General features: G+C 40.9%; 1 protein-coding gene across 1 annotated transcript in view; it reads right to left on the bottom strand.

Annotated features, from left to right (window-relative positions):
• Window positions 1-7,217: 7,217 nt before the first annotated feature.
• Window positions 7,218-20,987, bottom strand: part of LOC124275061 — a 39,802-nt gene continuing 26,032 nt past the window's right edge. The window contains exons 5-18 of the mRNA XM_046710533.1: window positions 19,904-20,017; window positions 18,485-18,564; window positions 18,128-18,233; window positions 17,952-18,009; window positions 17,448-17,542; window positions 17,180-17,329; window positions 16,897-17,050; window positions 14,781-16,604; window positions 14,350-14,475; window positions 13,862-14,024; window positions 12,323-13,169; window positions 11,981-12,224; window positions 11,179-11,276; window positions 7,218-10,045 (exon numbers count right to left, since the gene is read on the bottom strand). Coding sequence (XP_046566489.1) covers window positions 9,416-10,045; window positions 11,179-11,276; window positions 11,981-12,224; window positions 12,323-13,169; window positions 13,862-14,024; window positions 14,350-14,475; window positions 14,781-16,604; window positions 16,897-17,050; window positions 17,180-17,329; window positions 17,448-17,542; window positions 17,952-18,009; window positions 18,128-18,233; window positions 18,485-18,564; window positions 19,904-20,017 — 4,689 coding nt within the window. The 3' untranslated portion in view covers window positions 7,218-9,415. The remainder of the gene's footprint in view (window positions 10,046-11,178; window positions 11,277-11,980; window positions 12,225-12,322; window positions 13,170-13,861; window positions 14,025-14,349; window positions 14,476-14,780; window positions 16,605-16,896; window positions 17,051-17,179; window positions 17,330-17,447; window positions 17,543-17,951; window positions 18,010-18,127; window positions 18,234-18,484; window positions 18,565-19,903; window positions 20,018-20,987) is intronic.

Raw genomic sequence — 20,987 nt, 5'->3', positions numbered from 1 at the left:
TTTTGGTAACCACAACCGTAATCACCTGAAGAAGGGGCAAGAAGTAGCCCAGAAACATTGTGATATACAATAAACAAGAAGTTGCCATCCTTATACTCGTCTTATATACATTCTGACAGACACATATGGCAAGCGACATATATGCATACGGCACAATATGGTCTCTGATTAAAAAATTTTTTATTCAAGTTTTACGGTGGAGGTGGTCTCAAAAATGACAAAACGTGTCCAGGTCACAATAACACGAATGCAGTATAAAACTATATGTAAGGTCTGCAACACTTTCTTCATTCATCACGCTGATTCGCCGTGATATTACTGGAATACTGTTCTCACTCACTCACTCACTCACTCACTCACTCACTCCATGCCCCATTAAATTAGGTGTAGGAACATACGGGATGCTGCTTATTTATAACCACCATAAAGTGTTACAAAACCCAGATCTGTTACATCATCATGCACTCTTTAACTGATCGTGTACCAAAACAAACACAGTGTATAACATTGTAATACAGACGTTTGTTTTTTTCTTCTTCATTTTTTCCCTGGTATATCATATGTCATTATAATTATTATCTCTATTCATAGTCATTATTAAATATAATTTGCATCATTTAACACTTTACTAATTGAAATCTCACAATGAAGAGCAGATTAGAGCAACAAATATGTTGGCAGCAGCTGTTCCACATCGTCAGTACTTACAGATGTTGCCAAGTTCCTCCATCACCGGGAATACTAATCTGTGGTGTGGTGTATTCGCGATCTTTAACAAGCAAATTAAGTTACGGGTTGGACCAACAACAAGGAGAACCACAGAGCACTCAGACGACATCGGCAATATTTCTTACACGTCTACTACGTTCTGCACAATATCAGCCAACAGTAAATCTCTTCTTCTTTTTTTTAATTTCCATTTTTTATTCCCACTCTACAACACATAAAATACAGTAATATGCATATACTCTCATATACACACATACATGTATACATATACATACATACATATGCACATACATATATAGATACATGTAGATAGATGTACAAGTTTTATATATATAAAGATGGACATGTTTATCCTTTCTATTGGAAGGTATAGTTTACTTATAGGTATCTTAGTTCACTCAGTCATATACATAGGTAATACAACCATATACTAGCATATGAGATGTACATATTTTCCCCTTCTATTGAAAGGTATATGTTTTAAATCATACAGTAAAGCCAACAGTAAATGATGTTCACAACCAGTTCCTGCTCGGAGTAGGACTCTTTCAAATCACGCAAAGTAATCACAGCATCATTTCCTTAAGTGATTGAAAACGTACATTATTACACCCTATTGTGGCAGTATGCATTCACTGGTGACGAAGGAACATAGTTACATTCAAACAGGTGAAATATTGATGGTTCGCCGAAAGATTCTGCGCCCGAGAGAAGTCAAAGAAGCGGACCATAAATCTACGAGGATTGTTCTTGGATCTGCCCAAACCGAAGATGTTTGTTGTTTTTAGTTTGTACGTAGTTTAATGCCACATACAGTCATATGACGGCGGACTTTAAATAACAGTAGCTTGACCACAGAATGTCGTGATTCGCACCGCGAGCAGTGAGAACGTTTTAATGCTTAACAGAAGATATTACTCATTGACTTACTTGCTTTTGATGACGCGCTGAACACATTCCGATCACATGACAGATAATGGAGTATGAGAAACAAAGAGAGAGAGAGAGAGAGAGAGAGAGAGAGAGTGTGTGTGTGTGTGTGTGTGTGTGTGTGTGTGTGTGTGTGTGTGTGTGTGTGTGTGTGTGTGTGTGTGTGTGTGTGTGTGTGTGTGTGTGTGTGTGTGTTAAAATATCGAATACTGTCATCCATCTGTTTCCTTGGTTTCTTTTTCTAGAATCTTTTCGGAACCGTAAAGTACATGGGTAGTGGTATCTATACTCATGCCATGTAATGGTTGTCACCCCCTTCAATATCTTTAATTGGAGAGGGTGTGGTGGGGGGGAGGTGTGTGTGTGGGGGGGACCCAACCATTATTGGCATGAGTATATATTTGTGTTATCAAGCTTTGGTGATTTATTGTATAATCATTAATTAAGTAATTTCTTTTCCAAAACGATGCATCCGTGCGTGGCACATTCACATCATGAGGTAAGGACACCGTTGTAGACGAGTTCCCTAGACTGTCGTTACTCAGCAACCTACTGGGGTACAGTGTTGCAGGCGAGTGACACTCCTCCACAGTTCATACGACGTCTTATCACCTCCAACACAACCATATCCCTCCCCGAGTCATAACAAAAATATGCAGTCTCTTCCGGTTGTAACCAAAGTATCACAACTACACGGACGGAGTTTCCCGTAATTAAAATGTTTTGAAGCACGCCAACGCAGTTACGGGAAAAGGCTTACACACTATTTATTTAAACAAAAGGAGTATATAGTTTGGTAGGAGTTTTATTCGCCGCTTTCAATATTTTTTTTTAAAAAAACATGGTGGACACTGGAAATGGGATTGAGACAATACAGTGATGTCCACATATTTGAATCAAACCTGGATCTACAGGGGGAATGAGTTTTTAAGCGTTCGCGCATACTAGTGAGTTTAGCTTTTCGGAATTTTTAGCAATAATCCAGCAATATCACGGCGGGGACATCAGAAATGGGCTTCACACATTATACCCATGTGGGGAATCGAACCTGGTGTTCGGTGTGACGAGCGAACGCTTTAACCACAAGGCTACCCCACCGCCCTACGGGCATACTACCTGACTAAGGGAAGTACACTAAACTACGGTTTGTAACGAACTACACCTTGCGGTAGCTTTGATAGTCATAGCCGTAGTTTACTTTAGACCTGGGAAGTGTTCGATGTCAACATAACATGTCGAAATATTTATTGGAAAATCAGAGCCGTAGAAGAAACAATAATATGGATCTCAAGTCTTGGTCACTGAACAACGCTGAGTTGTTGCAGCAAATATATATAGGGGCATTGATGTGGATCAACGAAGGCGATGCAAGCACGTTGAAAGATATTACTACAGCGCGGATAGGCTACGAGCTGCGGAGTCGGTTGAGTGGGGAAAAAGATATTGATGCCTAGCGAAATCATACAATTCTGACCACCTGAAACAACGAAAAAGACCACCCGAGAGCAACCAAAGAAGAACTGACCAGTGAAATAGCCAAACAAATATCAACTTTTTCTAAAAAATCGATAATCTGTGAACGCGAAATAATATGCCGCTGTTGTTGCGTTTTAATGGCAATGTCACTTGAAGAAGGCCCAACGCTCAGATTTTCCTTCCGTTAACTCGGTTATTCTATCGCATGCAACATAATATCTAGATGTCAACTGCACTGATGTTGTGTTCTAAAAAGGTGTTCAGTTGTCTCAACGTGTGCTTCTATACTTTCGATTAGGAGATAACACACGGGATATTAGTTCAATAAATCCAAAACACGTATAATGACATGTATGGACATCATGGACATTCAATAACTTCAATCAATACTGGGCGGTGGAGCAGCCTAATGGTTAGACAAGACCAGGGTTCGAATCCCCATGGACATCATGGAAGCCCATTTCTGGTGTCTTCCGCCGTGATGTTGCTGGAATATTGCTAAAAGCGGCGTAAAACCAAACTCAGTCAGTCAGCCAATCAATATTGACATGTTGTCAAACGGGGAAAAGAAATCATCCTAGTTGATGACATCGTTAAAAAGGACAGTGAATAAGTGATGTGGAGCACCTGTGCACAGTTCACTCTAGTATATGTAAAATACGAGACTGGTGTTTTGATTAACCTGATACCCGTTTTATTCCAACACTGTGGGTGTTCTTGTAGCTGTCCATCATTAGCAATGATGAAAAGTGAATCTGCCGTAAAAGTGTAAATGCAATCTGCTTTTAATATTTAGCATGTACCATGTATATCGGTCCTCTGTTTGTAAATTTCTATGAATATCTTTGTTATTCAGTCAAGAAATTCATTATATTAAAGAAGTTCATTATATAAGTGAAATGTTGCATGTGTAATAAAACATTATTATACATTCGACTATATATACATGTATACACACACACACTTTAGATCACCGAAGTCTCTGGTTTGTGGTGGTACTGGTAGCGCATGTTTGTAGTCTGACTTACTGTATGCTCCAACCGGGTTGCCTGTATCAGAGACCATATAATAGATGTGGTCTCTGCCTATATCGACTGCTTATACCTTTTAAAGGCACCAATTTTGAGTCGATCTGTTGGTATGATTTGTATACTGAAAGGGCGGATGAGCGAGTTCCGTTGCCATCCTGGTTCCCGGGCCTCTCAATAGTTTATATAGAGTCTATAACTAATGAGAGGCCCGGGAACCAGGATGGTTCCGTTACATGTTCCAGTACTTCAGCATTACAATGGCGTGTCGGCGTCACGTTGGAGGAGAGCGTAAAGCGACGCTATACGCACGCCGGAATTAAACCCAATAATTGTACACAAACAAACATAAAAGAGAGAGGTTATGATTCGAACCCACGATCATAACATCCTGAAAGACGAAAAACAATTTGCACAGTAAATTGCGTTGCCTTCGTTTGGGCTGGCCATCCCTTTACCCTCTTTATTGAGTAAATATTGTCCTCTCCTGCTTTGTTAAATGGTCATGACAGTATATTTTCGTATATGACTGTGACTCTTCTATGTGAATATTAATGGCACCAAATCATCAAGGTTGCAGTCATGAGAAGTACTATCCACGGACTTCGATAGCGACATTCTTGAGTAAACAAGATTTGCCAGCTTTCTCTTTCAACAACAATAAGCAACATGACCAAGGCAAATGGAAATTATATTACGGTTCCAGTAATCAGATGACCAACCTTCCACAAAATAATGGCTCTCGTACTTTCTCTGACTAACCTCCACACAATACTGGCTCTAGAGCATCTGGTGACCAACCTTCCACACAATAGTGGCTCTAGTGCATCTGGTGACCAACCTTCCACACAATAGTGGCTCTAGTACATCGGATGACCAACCTTCCACACAATAGTGGCTCTAGTACATCTGATGACCAACCTTCCACACAATAGTGGCTCTAGTACATCTGATGACCAACCTTCCACACAATAGTGGCTCTAGTACATCTGGTGACCAACCTTCCACACAATAGTGGCTCTAGTACATCTGATGACCAACCTTCCACACAATAGTAGCTCTAGTACATCTGGTGACCAACCTTCCACACAATAGTGGCTCTAGTGCATCTGGTGACCAACCTTCCACACAATAGTGGCTCTAGTACATCTGATGACCAACCTTCCACACAATAGTGGCTCTAGTGCATCTGATGACCAACCTTCCACACAATAGTGGCTCTAGTACATCTGGTGACCAACCTTCCACACAATAGTGGCTCTAGTACATCTGATGACCAACCTTCCACACAATAGTGGCTCTAGTGCATCTGGTGACCAACCTTCCACACAATAGTGGCTCTAGTGCATCTGATGACCAACCTTCCACACAATAGTGGCTCTAGTGCATCTGGTGACCAACCTTCCACACAATAGTGGCTCTAGTGCATCTGGTGACCAACCTTCCACACAATAGTGGCTCTAGTACATCGGATGACCAACCTTCCACACAATAGTGGCTCTAGTACATCTGATGACCAACCTTCCACACAATAGTGGCTCTAGTGCATCTGGTGACCAACCTTCCACACAATAGTGGCTCTAGTACATCTGGTGACCAACCTTCCACACAATAGTGGCTCTAGTACATCTGATGACCAACCTTCCACACAATAGTGGCTCTAGTGCATCTGGTGACCAACCTTCCACACAATAGTGGCTCTAGTGCATCTGGTGACCAACCTTCCACACAATAGTGGCTCTAGTACATCTGGTGACCAACCTTCCACACAATAGTGGCTCTAGTGCATCTGGTGACCAACCTTCCACACAATAGTGGCTCTAGTGCATCTGGTGACCAACCTTCCACACAATAGTGGCTCTAGTACATCTGATGACCAACCTTCCACACAATAGTGGCTCTAGTGCATCTGGTGACCAACCTTCCACACAATAGTGGCTCTAGTGCATCTGATGACCAACCTTCCACACAATAGTGGCTCTAGTACATCTGGTGACCAACCTTCCACACAATAGTAGCTCTAGTACATCTGGTGACCAACCTTCCACACAATAGTGGCTCTAGTGCATCTGGTGACCAACCTTCCACACAATAGTGGCTCTAGTACATCTGATGACCAACCTTCCACACAATAGTGGCTCTAGTACATCTGATGACCAACCTTCCACACAATAGTGGCTCTAGTACATCTGATGACCAACCTTCCACACAATAGTGGCTCTAGTGCATCTGGTGACCAACCTTCCACACAATAGTAGCTCTAGTACATCTGGTGACCAACCTTCCACACAATAGTGGCTCTAGTGCATCTGGTGACCAATCCTTCCACACAATAGTAGCTCTAGTACATCTGGTGACCAACCTTCCACACAATAGTGGCTCTAGTACATCTGGTGACCAACCTTCCACACAATAGTGGCTCTAGTGCATCTGGTGACCAACCTTCCACACAATAGTGGCTCTAGTACATCTGGGGACAAACCTTCCACACAGTTAGTAGAATAAATAAATAATAAATTTGTATAACGCCCTTTCCAAGAAAGATTGCTCAAGAGCCCTGATCACTAGTGGGCTTTTGCGAAGTGATGCGTTTTGAGTTTTTGCTGGAAGGAACTGAATGTGGTACAGTTCCTGATGTCCACAGAACTGACCCTGCTTTCTCAAAAGCTCTAACATCTTACGTTTTTGCTGTTTTGGGAAGATCGAGCTGTGTAAGATGAGCTGAACGGAGACATCTTTTGGAGCGTGCAAAGCATAGTGGCTCTAGTACATGTGGTGACCAACCTTCCACACAAAGTGGATCTAGTACATCTGATCACCAAACTTCCACACACACCACCCATACTGCCAAACAATAATGGCTGTAGTTAAGCTGATGACAAAACCTGAACATGTCCGCAAATAATTGGTCATAATTGATTATGTTCACCTGATGGCAGACCTTGAAATTGACACTAGCTCATCTAATGTCCAAGTGATGGGTTAACATTTCATATCACATGCCTTTAGAAGCAGTGAACTAATTTGTCAGGAAAATCAGAACAAAAGATTTGATATATTTCTGTAAACTATTTTATTCATATTGTTTCATGATATAAGCCTGCGATTGATGTCATCAATGGTCATAGTACATGTTTCTGGAATGTCATCCACGAACACAATGGTCATGGAATAAATAGTAGTTTGATACGTTACTGTGTGCATTTCTGTCACAGAAATCATCAGATCCATTTTTTATCTCACCATCCCCAAGAAAGCATATATTTATTCTAGACAACATTCTATAGTAGTCAGTACCTTAGAAACAGCTGGTACGAAACATTTTGCCAAAGAAAACAGCATTTTGTACCATTTTACACTTAAAGCAATATAAGCAAAGCTCTCTGAGAACAAGCAAGCTGGATGTGACATTTCTTAATGCAGAATTACACACATTCCTGGCAACAATCTTTGATACAAAATATACATTCTAATTTAACAAACAATTTGCTGATATGACAAAAAAGAACTTATTAGTATCCTAAGAAACCTATCTATTACAAGAAATGAAATCAAATCTTTCGGTTAGTTAAAGTTTAATTCTTTATCCACCATGACTAATGTCTTGGCATAGCATATTGTGATCCTTTTCATGAAACCTCGAAAAATGAAAATTGAAAAGGATATGTAGGTGGATAAACAATAAACCTTTAACTCCTAGAAATCAAATGCCATCTTAAATTTACTCTTACACTAACCAATGCTCACATCTACTTCAGACATCACATAAACATGAGAATTAGCAAATGGAAGGGTAAATAAATGACAATCATTATCACCAACACAGACATAATTTGGAAGAATTTGAAACAAAGTCTTTGATATCTAGTTTTTCAATGTTTGTTGACAAATACTCTTGCATGACATTCCATAACACACTTTCCTAAAAATCATTACTTTAGGTGCCAAAGTTTCATGATATAAATCCTATAATTATTAATGGATTTAATATGTAAAATGATATGGAAGCATATTAAAACTGACTGATATGAAATTTGGTATACATATTTTGAAAATAAATAAACAAGTCATGCATTAGCCTCAAAAGAATGCTGCCTTAGGGAACAATGATCCAATGTGTCAAGTGATGTCTCAACAGGCTGAAAAAAACATAAGGAAAATATGATATGAGATATTACAAAACTCTTCAACAATGTTACCAGCACTGTTGTATATTTTTCATAAAAATATAAAAAGTGATGAGACAGTGCTGTACACTAGATGCTGACTAGATGTTTAAGTACAACTCTCTGTACATTAACATCTCAGTGTGCGGGGCGATATCACTGTATCACACACGTATCAGATATAGTACTCAGTACCATATACAGCAAAACGGGGGAAAATGGCAGTTGTCTGATGCTGATACGGTGGAAGATATTTGGAGTCCAATGACGCGTGATACGTGTGTTATCCCCCCACGCACTAATAACCCTGCTCCGTACCTCACTGATCATGTCAAGGCATCCTATATTCACAACAGTTGTGTATTTACATCATTGTGTTTAACACACACTAAACAATTCACAAACATCTGTACAATTTACGAAAGCTTGGCATAAAAATTGCCAACATTCTATACAATTAACATTCCTATTGTTCATATCTTTGGTTTAACCAGACAAAGAATTGACAACACTTAATAATAATATCATTTGTTCTCTTCATATCGAGTCCAAACCCCATCATATGAGTGAAGACATATAAAGTAAACATTTATACATCAGCAACAGAAGAAGCTGACATCAAACTCCCAAATCCAAAATGAATATCCCAAAGCCCATTTTACAAATATATAGGGAATTACAAAAGGCAGCTCCGGTACATCACTTGCAACAAGGAGTGCATAGCACATCATCAATAAAAGCGTAGTAGTGCATAGAATCAATGGACAGATTGGACAAGGCATCACTTGGCATCAACGCCACTGGACGAAATAGATTCAGATTCATTAACCCTTTCTCTGTTAAGATACATCATAATGGTAAAAGTATACGATGATGGATGATGTCATAATAATTTTTCTCCCTGAGAAAATTAAAAATTTTGATGTACGTTCATAAATACTGTTTACCTTGCCCTACAATGCCAAAAAATTACCATTGGCACAAAATGTATAAAAGGGACGTTTCAATGTTTATATTCTACCCATGGAAGAAAGGGTTAAAGAAATGCTCTGCCTGAGGGATATGATTAAATATACATTGGACAGATTATTGACTGTTGGGCATCATACGGCTCATATAGAACTGGCAGTTAACACAGAACTGGCTGCCAACCACAACACATCTCTTGCTGCACAAGTGACATAACTGGTCTCCAGGCACCCCTGCAGGAGGGCTCTCGTCACTGTTAGAACTGTCCATGTCTTCTACCTCCGAGTCTGCATACCCTGGTTTGTGGCTATATCTATCTTCATCGTCACTATAATATGCCCTATCATCAACACGTAACCTTGGCGATGATGTCTCAGCAGCAGACTCATAACCAAGGTTGGAGTTTTCAATATTTGCCACTCGTGCAATGTCTTCACAAAAAGTCACAGATTTTCTTGGCCAATTGTTCTTTGCCTTCTTGTTCTTCAACACAGACTTGGGTTTTTTGACAGATGAGTTTGACTCTGATTTACTTCTCTGTCGCTGGGCAATGTACCCTGCATCAGAGTTCTGTTTGCGGACAGGATGTCTGCGGGTCTGAGGCTCGACAGTCACAGTTTCAAAGCGGGATGCTAAAGCACGGACACTGACGTTGGGTTTTACGTCATCCAACTCGCTCGAGTTATCACTACCACAATAGGAAGTATCGTTAATCAACAGCTGGTTACTTCGCAAGTCGGGCTGGCTCTGAAATACAACATGGGACAAGGTTAACACCAACACAGATGGGTCTCTAAAATGTCTGATCATTAGTGGGTCGTTAATACTTTCGGAGGAACTGGAATTGCAAGGGAGGTCAAGGACAACATTCAAGCACTGCTAGCTGTTAAAGCAAAGAAATTGTCATCTAAAATGTTATTAGAAAGGCAGCAACATGATTCTACATTATGTATGTCAACTCACAAGTTGTAAATAATTTATACACCATATTCACCAACAAAACAACCATCATGATTCATAAGGTGATTTGCATGCAAAGATGTCTCATTCACTCAATTAAAAAGTACCTTTTCTCTTCAAGAAAAAATATTCACCAATAAAAGGAGAAACAATAATTACTATAATAATTCACATGGACAAATGGGAACCCAAGCAGCAACAAAATAGGTTATTCCAGCTTGCACACATTTGTGAAAATGTGCTGGAAAGATTGTGAGGAAAAGAGAGGTCCCTTCACTCACAGCTCGATGGTCAGAAACTTGTGACGAATGTAAGTGCTTACTACAGTGGTTAGTGGCTACAGAAGATTAGTTTACATACAACTGGTGGAAAAGTCAGTGAGAAAAGCATGATGGAAGTGTGCACTGGATGATACCACAGCAACATTCAGACAATCTGTTATTAGTATGAAGAAAGGATTTTGATGATGATATTCAAAACTGTTTTCAGTTTTTAAAATAATAATAATAACAGAACTGCCATTAATCACAGTCATAGGTCAAGTACTAAAATGTGTATAGCATCTAAAATATTAAATGTTTACAAAAACTCAGGTACAAAATAATGAAATGATAATTTTTAAGAATTTGATTCCTTGACAAAAAGACATGCAACTTTTCATGCTATTCAAAAGACATCAAAAATGGAAAACTACAGACTACAATCAAAATAAAATACAAACATGCATTTCTAGTGTGTACCTCTACTCTAACATTCAACAAACCACTGACAATAAAATAAAAATATATCAGAGCCAAATCAAACAAGGGCTGAAATCAGGCCAAAGAAATCGAAAATCTGACGCCATGCATAACACACAAGACAACATGCAAAACCAAGGGAGATAACCAGTGACCCATCTATCAGGACACAATACTTACTGCCGAATTTTGGCGCATTGTGGAGAGCTGTCCCGGCCATGAGGAGGGAGGATGGAGATCCCCCCGCCCACGGCGGGAATTACTGGGACCACGCCCACCTGGAGAAGCAAGCACAGTAACACTTGAATAGTGGGAACCACACTCGAGCAGTAAAAGACGCTCACTCAGACAATACTGCTGCCTCTCTATTGCGAAGAGTCACTGAACAGACAGAAGACAATCAGCCTAAGCTTCGTACTCCGAGGTTAATGCCAAGATAAGAAAGTATTAGCTTGGAAAGTCTGTATCACCGCTTTCAGAAAGTGTTAATATGGTTAGAAGTCATTAACTATTGTAAAAGCATCTTCAATTTTCCAGTGAATTATACCTCCATTCTCGTACAAAAAGAGCCCAGTTGTTCTTCAGAATGGAGATAAAATGCCCTGGATGAAAGAGGATGATGTGGAAAGTTCTAGTATTACTAATGTTGGAATGGACAAGACAGGACAAAACAAACTAGGATTAATCTGAAGACACTGTTATTACAATCCTTATACATATTGATAATTCAAAACCTAGCAAGCACATTGCCTTAAGACAAAATCATGTGGTTTCATGTATGGGGTTTAATGACACTGATGAATCATGTTTCCATTAGGGATATGAAAATTGTGTTCCAATTTGGGATATTACAATTGTGTTCCAATAAGTTTGTGTTGGAACACATTTTCCTTGGTTGTAAAAGACTTGGGACGACTTTTTTTAAAAACTGGGGCAATGTGCTTGCTGTGAGACATGCATTGTGGGTCAGTTAGTAAAGTACCTGGGTTACTAGCGAGCGAGGAATCTACAAGTTTCTGACAGTCAGGCTGTGAGGCGCTTCGTTCAAGCGGCCGTCCCTGATGCTGCGGCACATTCAGGTATTGGCTGCCATACGATGATGTTGGTTTGGGTGGCAATCCATTGGATGGACCTCTCGAGGTACTCATTGATACATTCTTTTGAGGGACAGTTGGTTTGTTGCCTGCTTGCTGGGACCCTGGTCCAGACTGCCTCAAGACAGTGTACTGTCCGGACCGGTCAGCCGGCCTCAGATGTGCAGGACACATAGGTCGCTGACTTCTACCAACCTCTGTAGACTGGCTTGTCACTGGCTTGTTCCTCACTTCCTGGGTAGTATGAGGAGCTGCTGGTGTGATGCTGGTTGTTGCTGCTGTTGCTGTTGGTGTAGCTGTTGTTGATGTGGATAGCTTGGTGTTCCATTAACAGGCTGTGAAGATGAACTTTCTCGATGAGAATTTGAAAATCTCTGGTTGATCTGTTCTTGTTGTCTTCTCATGTACTTCCTCTCCAGAAGATCTCTGATCTCTGACTGGCTTAGTTTGCTAGATCGACCTGTGGAGCTACCCGAATCAGATTCCCGCCCATCCATAGAATTTGGTGTACTGGAACCAGAGGATGTCCGCATGTGGTCAACACTAATATTTGAATTTAAAGATTTCTGCTTATTGAGATACGACTGGTACACATCTGCGTCTTTGGGTTTAGGATCAACAGGCTTCTTGTTCTTCCTCCGGGGAAGGGTCGCATAAATGTCTATGTTTTCTTGAGATCCAGAAAATTGACTTGAAGCATGAGAGGAAGCTGACTTTGCGGAGAGATTACTGTCTGTGTGAGAATGAACCATGGTATGGTTATGGGTGAACTGATCCGAGTTGGACCGAGTCACTGGATGATGAGAATACACATCTTCCCGAAGCTCCTTCTGCGGGACGTCTACATGCGTGGAGGAGCTCTGCCGGTGATGTTGAGAGGAACTGCTACCCTGTCTATCGTGGTGAGACAACCCACTATCAGTTCGTAAGTGAGCCTTATTAGGATGAGACTGAGATGAGGAACTAGGGTTCAGAGAGCCTGGAGCACACTTCTGTAGTCTGTCTCTGGAACTGCTACTCCTGACTGAACTGCCATCTTGACTCGACGTGTCCGAATCACTGCTGTTCATGGCCACCCTGAAGCACAATACAAGGTATATAAAAATCAACTGCATTTGACTCATCACTATGTGAGTGAGTGAGTATGGTTTTGCACCGCTTTTAACAATATTCCAGCAATATCATGGCAGGGGACAGAGAAATGGGCTTCACACAGTGTACCCATGTGGGATTCTTCAAAGGCATTTAGAAGTTGGTGAAGTAATACAAGACAAATCTTATGGATAACAACTTCTTGGTTTATTTTTCACAACGTTTCTGGGCTAGTTCTTGCCCCTTCTTCAGGTGAATGCTGAAGAAGGGGCAAGAACTAGACCAGAAACGTTATGAAAAATAAACCAAGAAGTTGTCATCCATAAGATTTGTCTTGTATTACCCATGTGGGGAAATCGAACCCGGGCCTTCGGCATGACAAGCCAACACTTTTTACCACTAGACTACCCCTCCGCCCCTCATCATTATGTAATATTACAAAGAAGGAAAATTTGTCTTCTTTATTACTGTGTTTCATTTGTACCAAATACTGGTTTTGTTTCATGCTTATTGAGCAATATGCACCAGCCATCATGCTGGAGAATACTAAAAATGTACTCATGTGATGAGTCAAGTTGGTCTTTGGACAACACTTAAACCACAGTGTTATCCCAGCTATATTCTTGAGTACCTGGAGTGTTTGAAAAGTTTGACCAAGGGAACTAACTCCCACATACCTGCTGTTGCATTGCGAGTCACCAGACCTGTCCTGCATGGCCCTTGAGTTAATGCGGAGTGCCAGACTCCGGGCCTTCAGAAGACACGCGTTATGCTTCCTTTGTGCGTAGACTAGTGACTGGTGGGTGATATTTTTCTGATTCATCGCTTCACGGAGGCAACCTTTAAAAAGTAGACACAAATTATATAACCTTTCCCTAAGATTCTATGACCGTTTACAGGTTACATTTCTATAAAACAACAAATAGATACATAAATGTGTCCATTATACATGAAAGGATCTTCATATTCTCAAAAGAGGAGGTTCATTGACTCTGAAGTGAAATATATAGTTAACATCAAGTTACTTTCATTATGAATACTGCCATGACAAACAGAACTAAAAATAACTATAATTTATCAACCAGCTGTTGTTATAATAAACATTATTACAAAAGCATATCAAGCGTGTTAATCGTGTGTATGCATAGAGCGGGAAGCTGCTCACCAGAGGCGCTGTCACAGAAGCGTTGAGCTTCCTCCAGTTTCCCATCAGTCTCAGACAGGATGCACTGATCCATCAGATCATCTGACTTGTGGCACAACATCAGGAAGTGGTCACTGCACACAGCGGCTGGAATATACAGGTTAGGTTAAACAGAGGGCTACCAGCAATATGTATAGCAATATATAACTTGGAAGTACATATTGTGAACCTACATTGAATCATGGAATGGAAATTATAGCAGTAAACAGTTTTGTGTTGTATTTCATCATTGGGTCTAAATACATGAACCCGGAACAGAAGCTCTGGAATTATAAGCTAAATGAGTCATAATCAGGCTTTAAGGCAGACATAACTATTATTATCATTTTTATTATCAATACTTATATTATTGAAAGGGATTTGTCACTTTAAGTGATGTCTTCAACACTCACCTTCCCTCTGCATAGTGGTCGGTAGGGGTTCAGGAGGCGAAGGAGCTGGGCTGGGGGATGATGATGCTGGCTGCCCAGGACGTCGCACCTCAACCACAGTTTTGGTAGCTTCCTGGAAAGGAGCAGGCGATGACCTAAGCGTGTCCTCAAAACTCCTCTCCTTGATGGGATGCAGAACCTGCCGGCCATGCAGCTGATCATGGTGCTTCTGATGATGTTGGTCACTTCCCATTTGTCCATTCATTGTTGGAGGACCCTGCTTGCTAACTTCGGACATAGGGTTATCATGATGACTGTCTGGACTCGGACTAGACTTCAAGCTGTGGGAGCGATCATAGGCTGGGTGATGGTTATTGATGGAATTCGGAACTATCATGCCTCTAGAAAGGAAGTACACGGAGTAAGGATTAACAGTTTCACTTCCGGTTGAGCTGGAACTGTTCCTATCACTGCTGCCATAACCAGAATCTTTGTACGATCCTATGGAAACATTGTCATATGGAATCTCCACACTCAAGGCCTTTTTCCCCTCACCATTCCGACCTGCTAGAAGTCTGCCGATCATACTGTCCGACTCAATGCTGCTGCCACTGGTGTAACTAGCATTACTGACAGAAGAGCCCTGTCTCTGGACACCTTGATGCTTAAGGATGTTCTCAACCATACTTCGCTCAATATACATGATTGGATCATCCACAAAATCTCCATCTTTGTTCTTCTTGTTCTTTCTCTTCTCGCCATTTTTGGCAGACTTCTTAACCTTACTTTTCTTACCATCTGTTGTCTTGCTGGATGAGCCCTGCTTGTCATGGTTGGGAACTGGGGGAACAGGTCGCTGAGGTTGCCCCGGAGGAGGAGGTGCAGCTCTTCGACAAGGTGGTCCACCGTCTACACAATCTCCTTGCTGACCCTCCTGCCTCATGTTGGCTGAGTTAGGTATAACAGGCATCGACACAGGAATAGGCACTGCCTTTTTGTTCAGTGGCTTATTAACTTGGTCTTTGATGTGAATGTTCCCCATTGAGTTCTGTCTGTTAAGGACATTGATTTCTGATTCTGATCGATATTGTTCTGCTGTCACTAGCTTCTTCTTTCTGGGCAGTGTTGCAAGACCAGACTGGACTGGGCTGTGCGACATGTTTTCAATGTTCTCATAGGTATGTGACGATGGTTTTGGACGTACTACACGGTGCTGGTTCGGGCTGACAATGTCAGAATTAATGCTGACTGAATCTTCCCCACTTGATATGGTGTTTGGATGGGCCCTGGGATATTCCAGTGAAGTGGGCTGACTGGTTGGAGAGACTTGATACCTTACAACATCACTGCGGACTCTCTCCTTTCCCTTCTTGAAGCTATCCTTCCTTAAGGCTTCATTCCCTCTCGCCATGGCCTGTGTGACAGGTAAGTTGGTGGGATCGAAGTTGAGAGATGGTCGTCTGAATGGGTCCTTTGTGGACAGAGTGTAGTTGCCATCACCATCCTCCTCAAGAGTTTGAAGGTTTCCGGAGGACTGTCCACCATACAGAATATCCCTCTCTGGATGGTAGCTGCCATTTACCATGGGCTGAGCATTGTTGGTTGTAGGTTTTCCCGACATGGCATACAAAAAACTTGGTTGGCGTTTATGTTCAGCTTGAATCTGCTTGCCAGACGGTCGGGATGCATCATTTTGCCAATTCTCTGGTCCAGGAGTCACAGCCCGTCTGCCTGTATCAGTGTTTGCATGTTGGTCGGGATTTGGTGTCCTTGACCTTCTTGCTGGCATACTCTTAATGCTTTCATGTGTCCTGTCCAAACCGCTGTCACTATCGTCATATGCAGCTGTGGAATATAAGGGAAATTGTCATAAATGAATAATCAAAATCCATAACATGAACTTTCCTATCATCATGACCATGAAAATATTTGTCTCACATGTTATCATGCCAGGTAATCTGGCTTAGGTTGCTGAGAACCTATACTAACCTGGAATCCTACTGGGGTTATTAGATTAATCGGCTCTTACAGTCAAACAGATGATGTGTTGAAACCCCTATCCTCTAAGGGGCACTGGTTATGTATTCCACAAAGAATTCTACAAAGTGTTTCAGTAATAAACACAGGTAGTACATACATGCAGGGAAAGAGTATCCTTCGGCCATGGTTCTCTTCTTCATAGCGGTCTCCACGGGAACAGGAGTGGCAGCAGGGTTGGCATACAGCAGCAACAACGGCTGGTAGCGTCCTCGCATGCACTTGTCTACAACATGGCTCCAGTTGGGACCAATCTGGCAACAGAAAACGACCGTGTTTAGCGTATCACTACACCTGGTATTACAAACAAAGCATGCTTCATTAGTTAGTAATATATTTTCAATGAATAATCACGATGTGGTGATAATGGATTTGTACCATACCTCTTTGACTGTTGCATCATCAAAGTAGATCCACACTTTCAGCTTGCTGTGGAATACGAAGGTGGAGTAATGTTTGCCGTAGTAACACACCACACCAACCAGATGCAGCTTGGGAAGGGAAGTCATGTCCAGTAGCACAGAATGGAACACCTGCCCACAGAAACAGTGTCATGTTAAAAATAGATAAATAAATAAGCAGAAAAACCCACAATACACAAAAATTGGAATTGTCATGATACAGAAAGGTTGAATATAACAATCCACTTACATCCTGCAACATAATTGTTGTTCCAATGTTTCGGGCTACCTCAGTTGTCATCTCGATGCTTGGATGGTCGGAGTCCCAAACTAGTCCAACACTCACTGAAATTGTATGAACATAGTTGCAATAACTCAGTATAAACAAAAGATATAGTCCCTGAAAGATATTACAAACAATAATCATTTAGTTTCCATTACAGAGTACTCACAGAGGTTACTCACACAGGTTACTCACACAGGGTACTCAATGTCTGCTGCTGAGTATGAATTGATGACTGACTGACTGAGTTTAGTTTTATGCCGCTTTTAGCAAACATCACCTCGGGAGACACCAGGAATGGGCTTTACACATTGTACCCATGTGGGGATTCGAACCCAGGTCTTCGGCGTGACAAGGCAAACGCTTTAACCATTAGGCTACCCCACCGCCCCTATGAATTGATGAATAACATGAGCAAGTTTCGGACAATGGCATATTCAGCCAGATACGGATATTTCAGCCAGAACTCACCGACATCAGGGCAGCTCTTTAATGTTCTTCGAATCTGGACACTTTTCCCACAGTTACCCTGTAAAATTAAAACAATCATCAAAGCTATGCTTTTAAAAGTTATTTTGTTAATTGTACCATCATGATGTTACATTTAAACTTATTAAAAATGTTAGTTTGCTTTAATTTATACTTACAGGACATGCACGAATGTCGCCCATGGCAACAGCACTTCTCAGTAGAAGACCGAACCTGTCTGGGTGGAGAATATCACCACTCTTCTGCATGACGCGGGCCTGGGACCTGTAGCCACAAATAAACATGATTACTGAGGAGGAGATTCATCTTACACAACGACCAATTCTTCCACGTACTTATGATATTTAAATGGGAAAGATGAGATAAAATCAAAGCTTAAAGAAAACATGATCTTTCAAAGATCTAAAATTCTTATCTTAATGACATCAATGATGGAGACTGACATAGGTGTATTATTGACACAGGTAATCAGAGTTCACATGAAGTATGTACCAAGGTACAACTGTGGTACTTACACAAGATTATTGGCAGTCACATAGTGCACCATCTCCTGGAAGTTGTGGGGCTTGGAACTTGCTCCACATGGACACACGATCTGTTAATGGCAACATCAAAGTGTTAAGACAGGCTGTTCACAGTGGGCACAAACACCTCTTCACCATTCAGGATGACAAAGGTAAATACAAATACGGCGAGGCCTAGTATGTTTTATCTCAATTGTTTGTGACAAATTGATTATCTGCAGAAAAGGAGACATTTCTTCAAAATCCATTGCCATGTGTAATGAGCTAGTTTTTATGCCTTTTTCTTACAAAGCTGTAGTAAATTATTTCTTTGTGGTGAACACTGGTTTTGTCTGCATTCATCAGAATAAGCTATTAAATTTTCAAAGTTTTTTAGTCCAGTGAAATCCGCTGAACCAATTCTCAATTGGAACCAAACTTGAATCTTCTGCACAGAATGAGTGTGTACTATTTCCCTATGCCACCATCCCTACATCCAAATATTTTCTCACACAAAAGCAAACAAAAATAACCGCTGACCTGTTCCAGCTAATTAAACAGGTAAAGTTTCCTATTAGTATTACATTTCCTTATAAATGTCCTAAGGGTATGTGCTTTGCAAAAATAATTTGCACCTAATCAATAATCCAAATAAAGGCCAAATGAATGATCAAGCTAACGTCATATTAATCGTGTATTCATACATTGATGGAACTGAAAAATACCAACAAAACAGAAGGACAAACAACCGTCAATATAACTCGGTGAATGTCTTGTGGCAAGCTGTTGCAGGGCTGTTCTGTTGATTGATACATCTGTGTATGTAATATGAAATCAATTTAGGTCAATCGATATTAATTACACAGGAGAAACCACTGCAGCATTGAGCATTATCGGCTGTACCCAATAGCCTCGGGATATTCTAACTGTCAACTTTATTGACGGCAAGCTGATCAATGGGGACAGCCTACGGGGACATCTGGTGAGAAATATTGGAAACTGACAAGTAAGTCTCCCCTGACTTGACAGCTCCAGACTGGAGGTATACACTATTACACAGTTTACCTCCCTCGCAACACAACCTAAGAGGTCATTGAACAATGACTAACTTAAAATCAATTCAAAATGTGTGAAAGTGGGTTTTCTCTCCTTGTTGTGTAATGATCAATACAGGAAATTTTGTAACATGATATGACTCAACTCATGTGAATTTGTTCATTGTAGGAGAATATAAGAGGCAATCATTGAAAAAGTATATGAACAGCAGTGTTTTTTTGTAAAAGTAAGTTTGATAGGGATTGGGTCCTTGCTACAGCCTTGTTGGTAAAAATGAAAGCCCTGGATCAAAACACTGTAGGAGTACATCAAAGACTTCATTTTGGAAAAGGGATAGGGTGGATCCAAAGGTTATTGGAAGATGGCGCCACTCACCTGGTCGCAGACCGACATGGCAAACTTCTGGTGTGGTAGACAGTGGGGTGCCGTGCAGTCATCCTCACTGTGGTCGTTGGCGATGTGGAGGTGGATTCGGCGTAGGATGTTCTCCTGCAGAATATATAAACACACCTTAGTCATCCTGTGGAATAACAGTCCATGATGCTGGAGATCCACAACAGACTCGGGATTAACTGAGGAAACACAGTCCATGGTGCTAAACATTAACATCCATTACAGACACAGGGTTAACTGAGGCTACAAAAAAAAAAAATAATGAAAAGGAGCCCTGAAACTGCTTGTTACATGTTCACAGTTACAGTAGGGGCGGATATATTAGCCTAGTGGTTAAAGCGTTCGCTCGTCACACCGATGACCCGGGTTCGATTCCCCACATGGGTACAATGTGTGAAGCCCATTTCCGGTGTCCCCCGCCGTGATATTGCTGGAATATTGCTAAAAGCGGCATAAAACCATACTCACTCACTCACTCAAGTTACAGTAGCTGGAGACACAAATTGTTGCCTTATCTTGTGAGACCTTATTGGGCAATGACAAACTTCACTCATTTCAGTGAAAGAACATACACAAAACCCACAATGTAATGATGCCATAAATAATAATGCTTTCATTGTATGTGCCTGATTGTTATTCTAAAGCCAATACTCTGTCCCCGATGGGAGTTTTGCACAAGAATTTCTCTTCTTGTATTTATCATATTAATGACTTATTTTACACAAATCATCAAACAGAGAATTCATTGTGATTGATTTATGTTGTAAAGAAATTAATCTTGAACATGTTGCAGAATCGTTATTTGTCATCAGATGCTGATGACAAGATGTTTACATTTCCCATCTAATAATTCAAAAGTTTCAGAACATCCCACAGTGAAACAGTGACATTGTATCTCTGAATCCCCCTCATTGAAGCCTAAGGTCTGATCAAATATTCCCACAATTCTCAACAACAATGCATATGATTTTTGTGTGTAGTGGTTATGGCACAAAAATACTGAGTAAATACCTGTCCTAATATTGATCCGTTTACCTCAGGCAAAGCCTGTAAAAGGCAAATGGTT

The sequence above is a fragment of the Haliotis rubra genome, unplaced genomic scaffold, assembly GCF_003918875.1.
Source record: "Haliotis rubra isolate DU_JTF1 unplaced genomic scaffold, ASM391887v1 Scf198, whole genome shotgun sequence".
NCBI lineage: Eukaryota > Metazoa > Mollusca > Gastropoda > Lepetellida > Haliotidae > Haliotis > Haliotis rubra.
The sequence above is the reverse complement of the archived record's forward strand: the minus strand, read 5'-3'. Positions and strand labels throughout refer to the sequence as shown.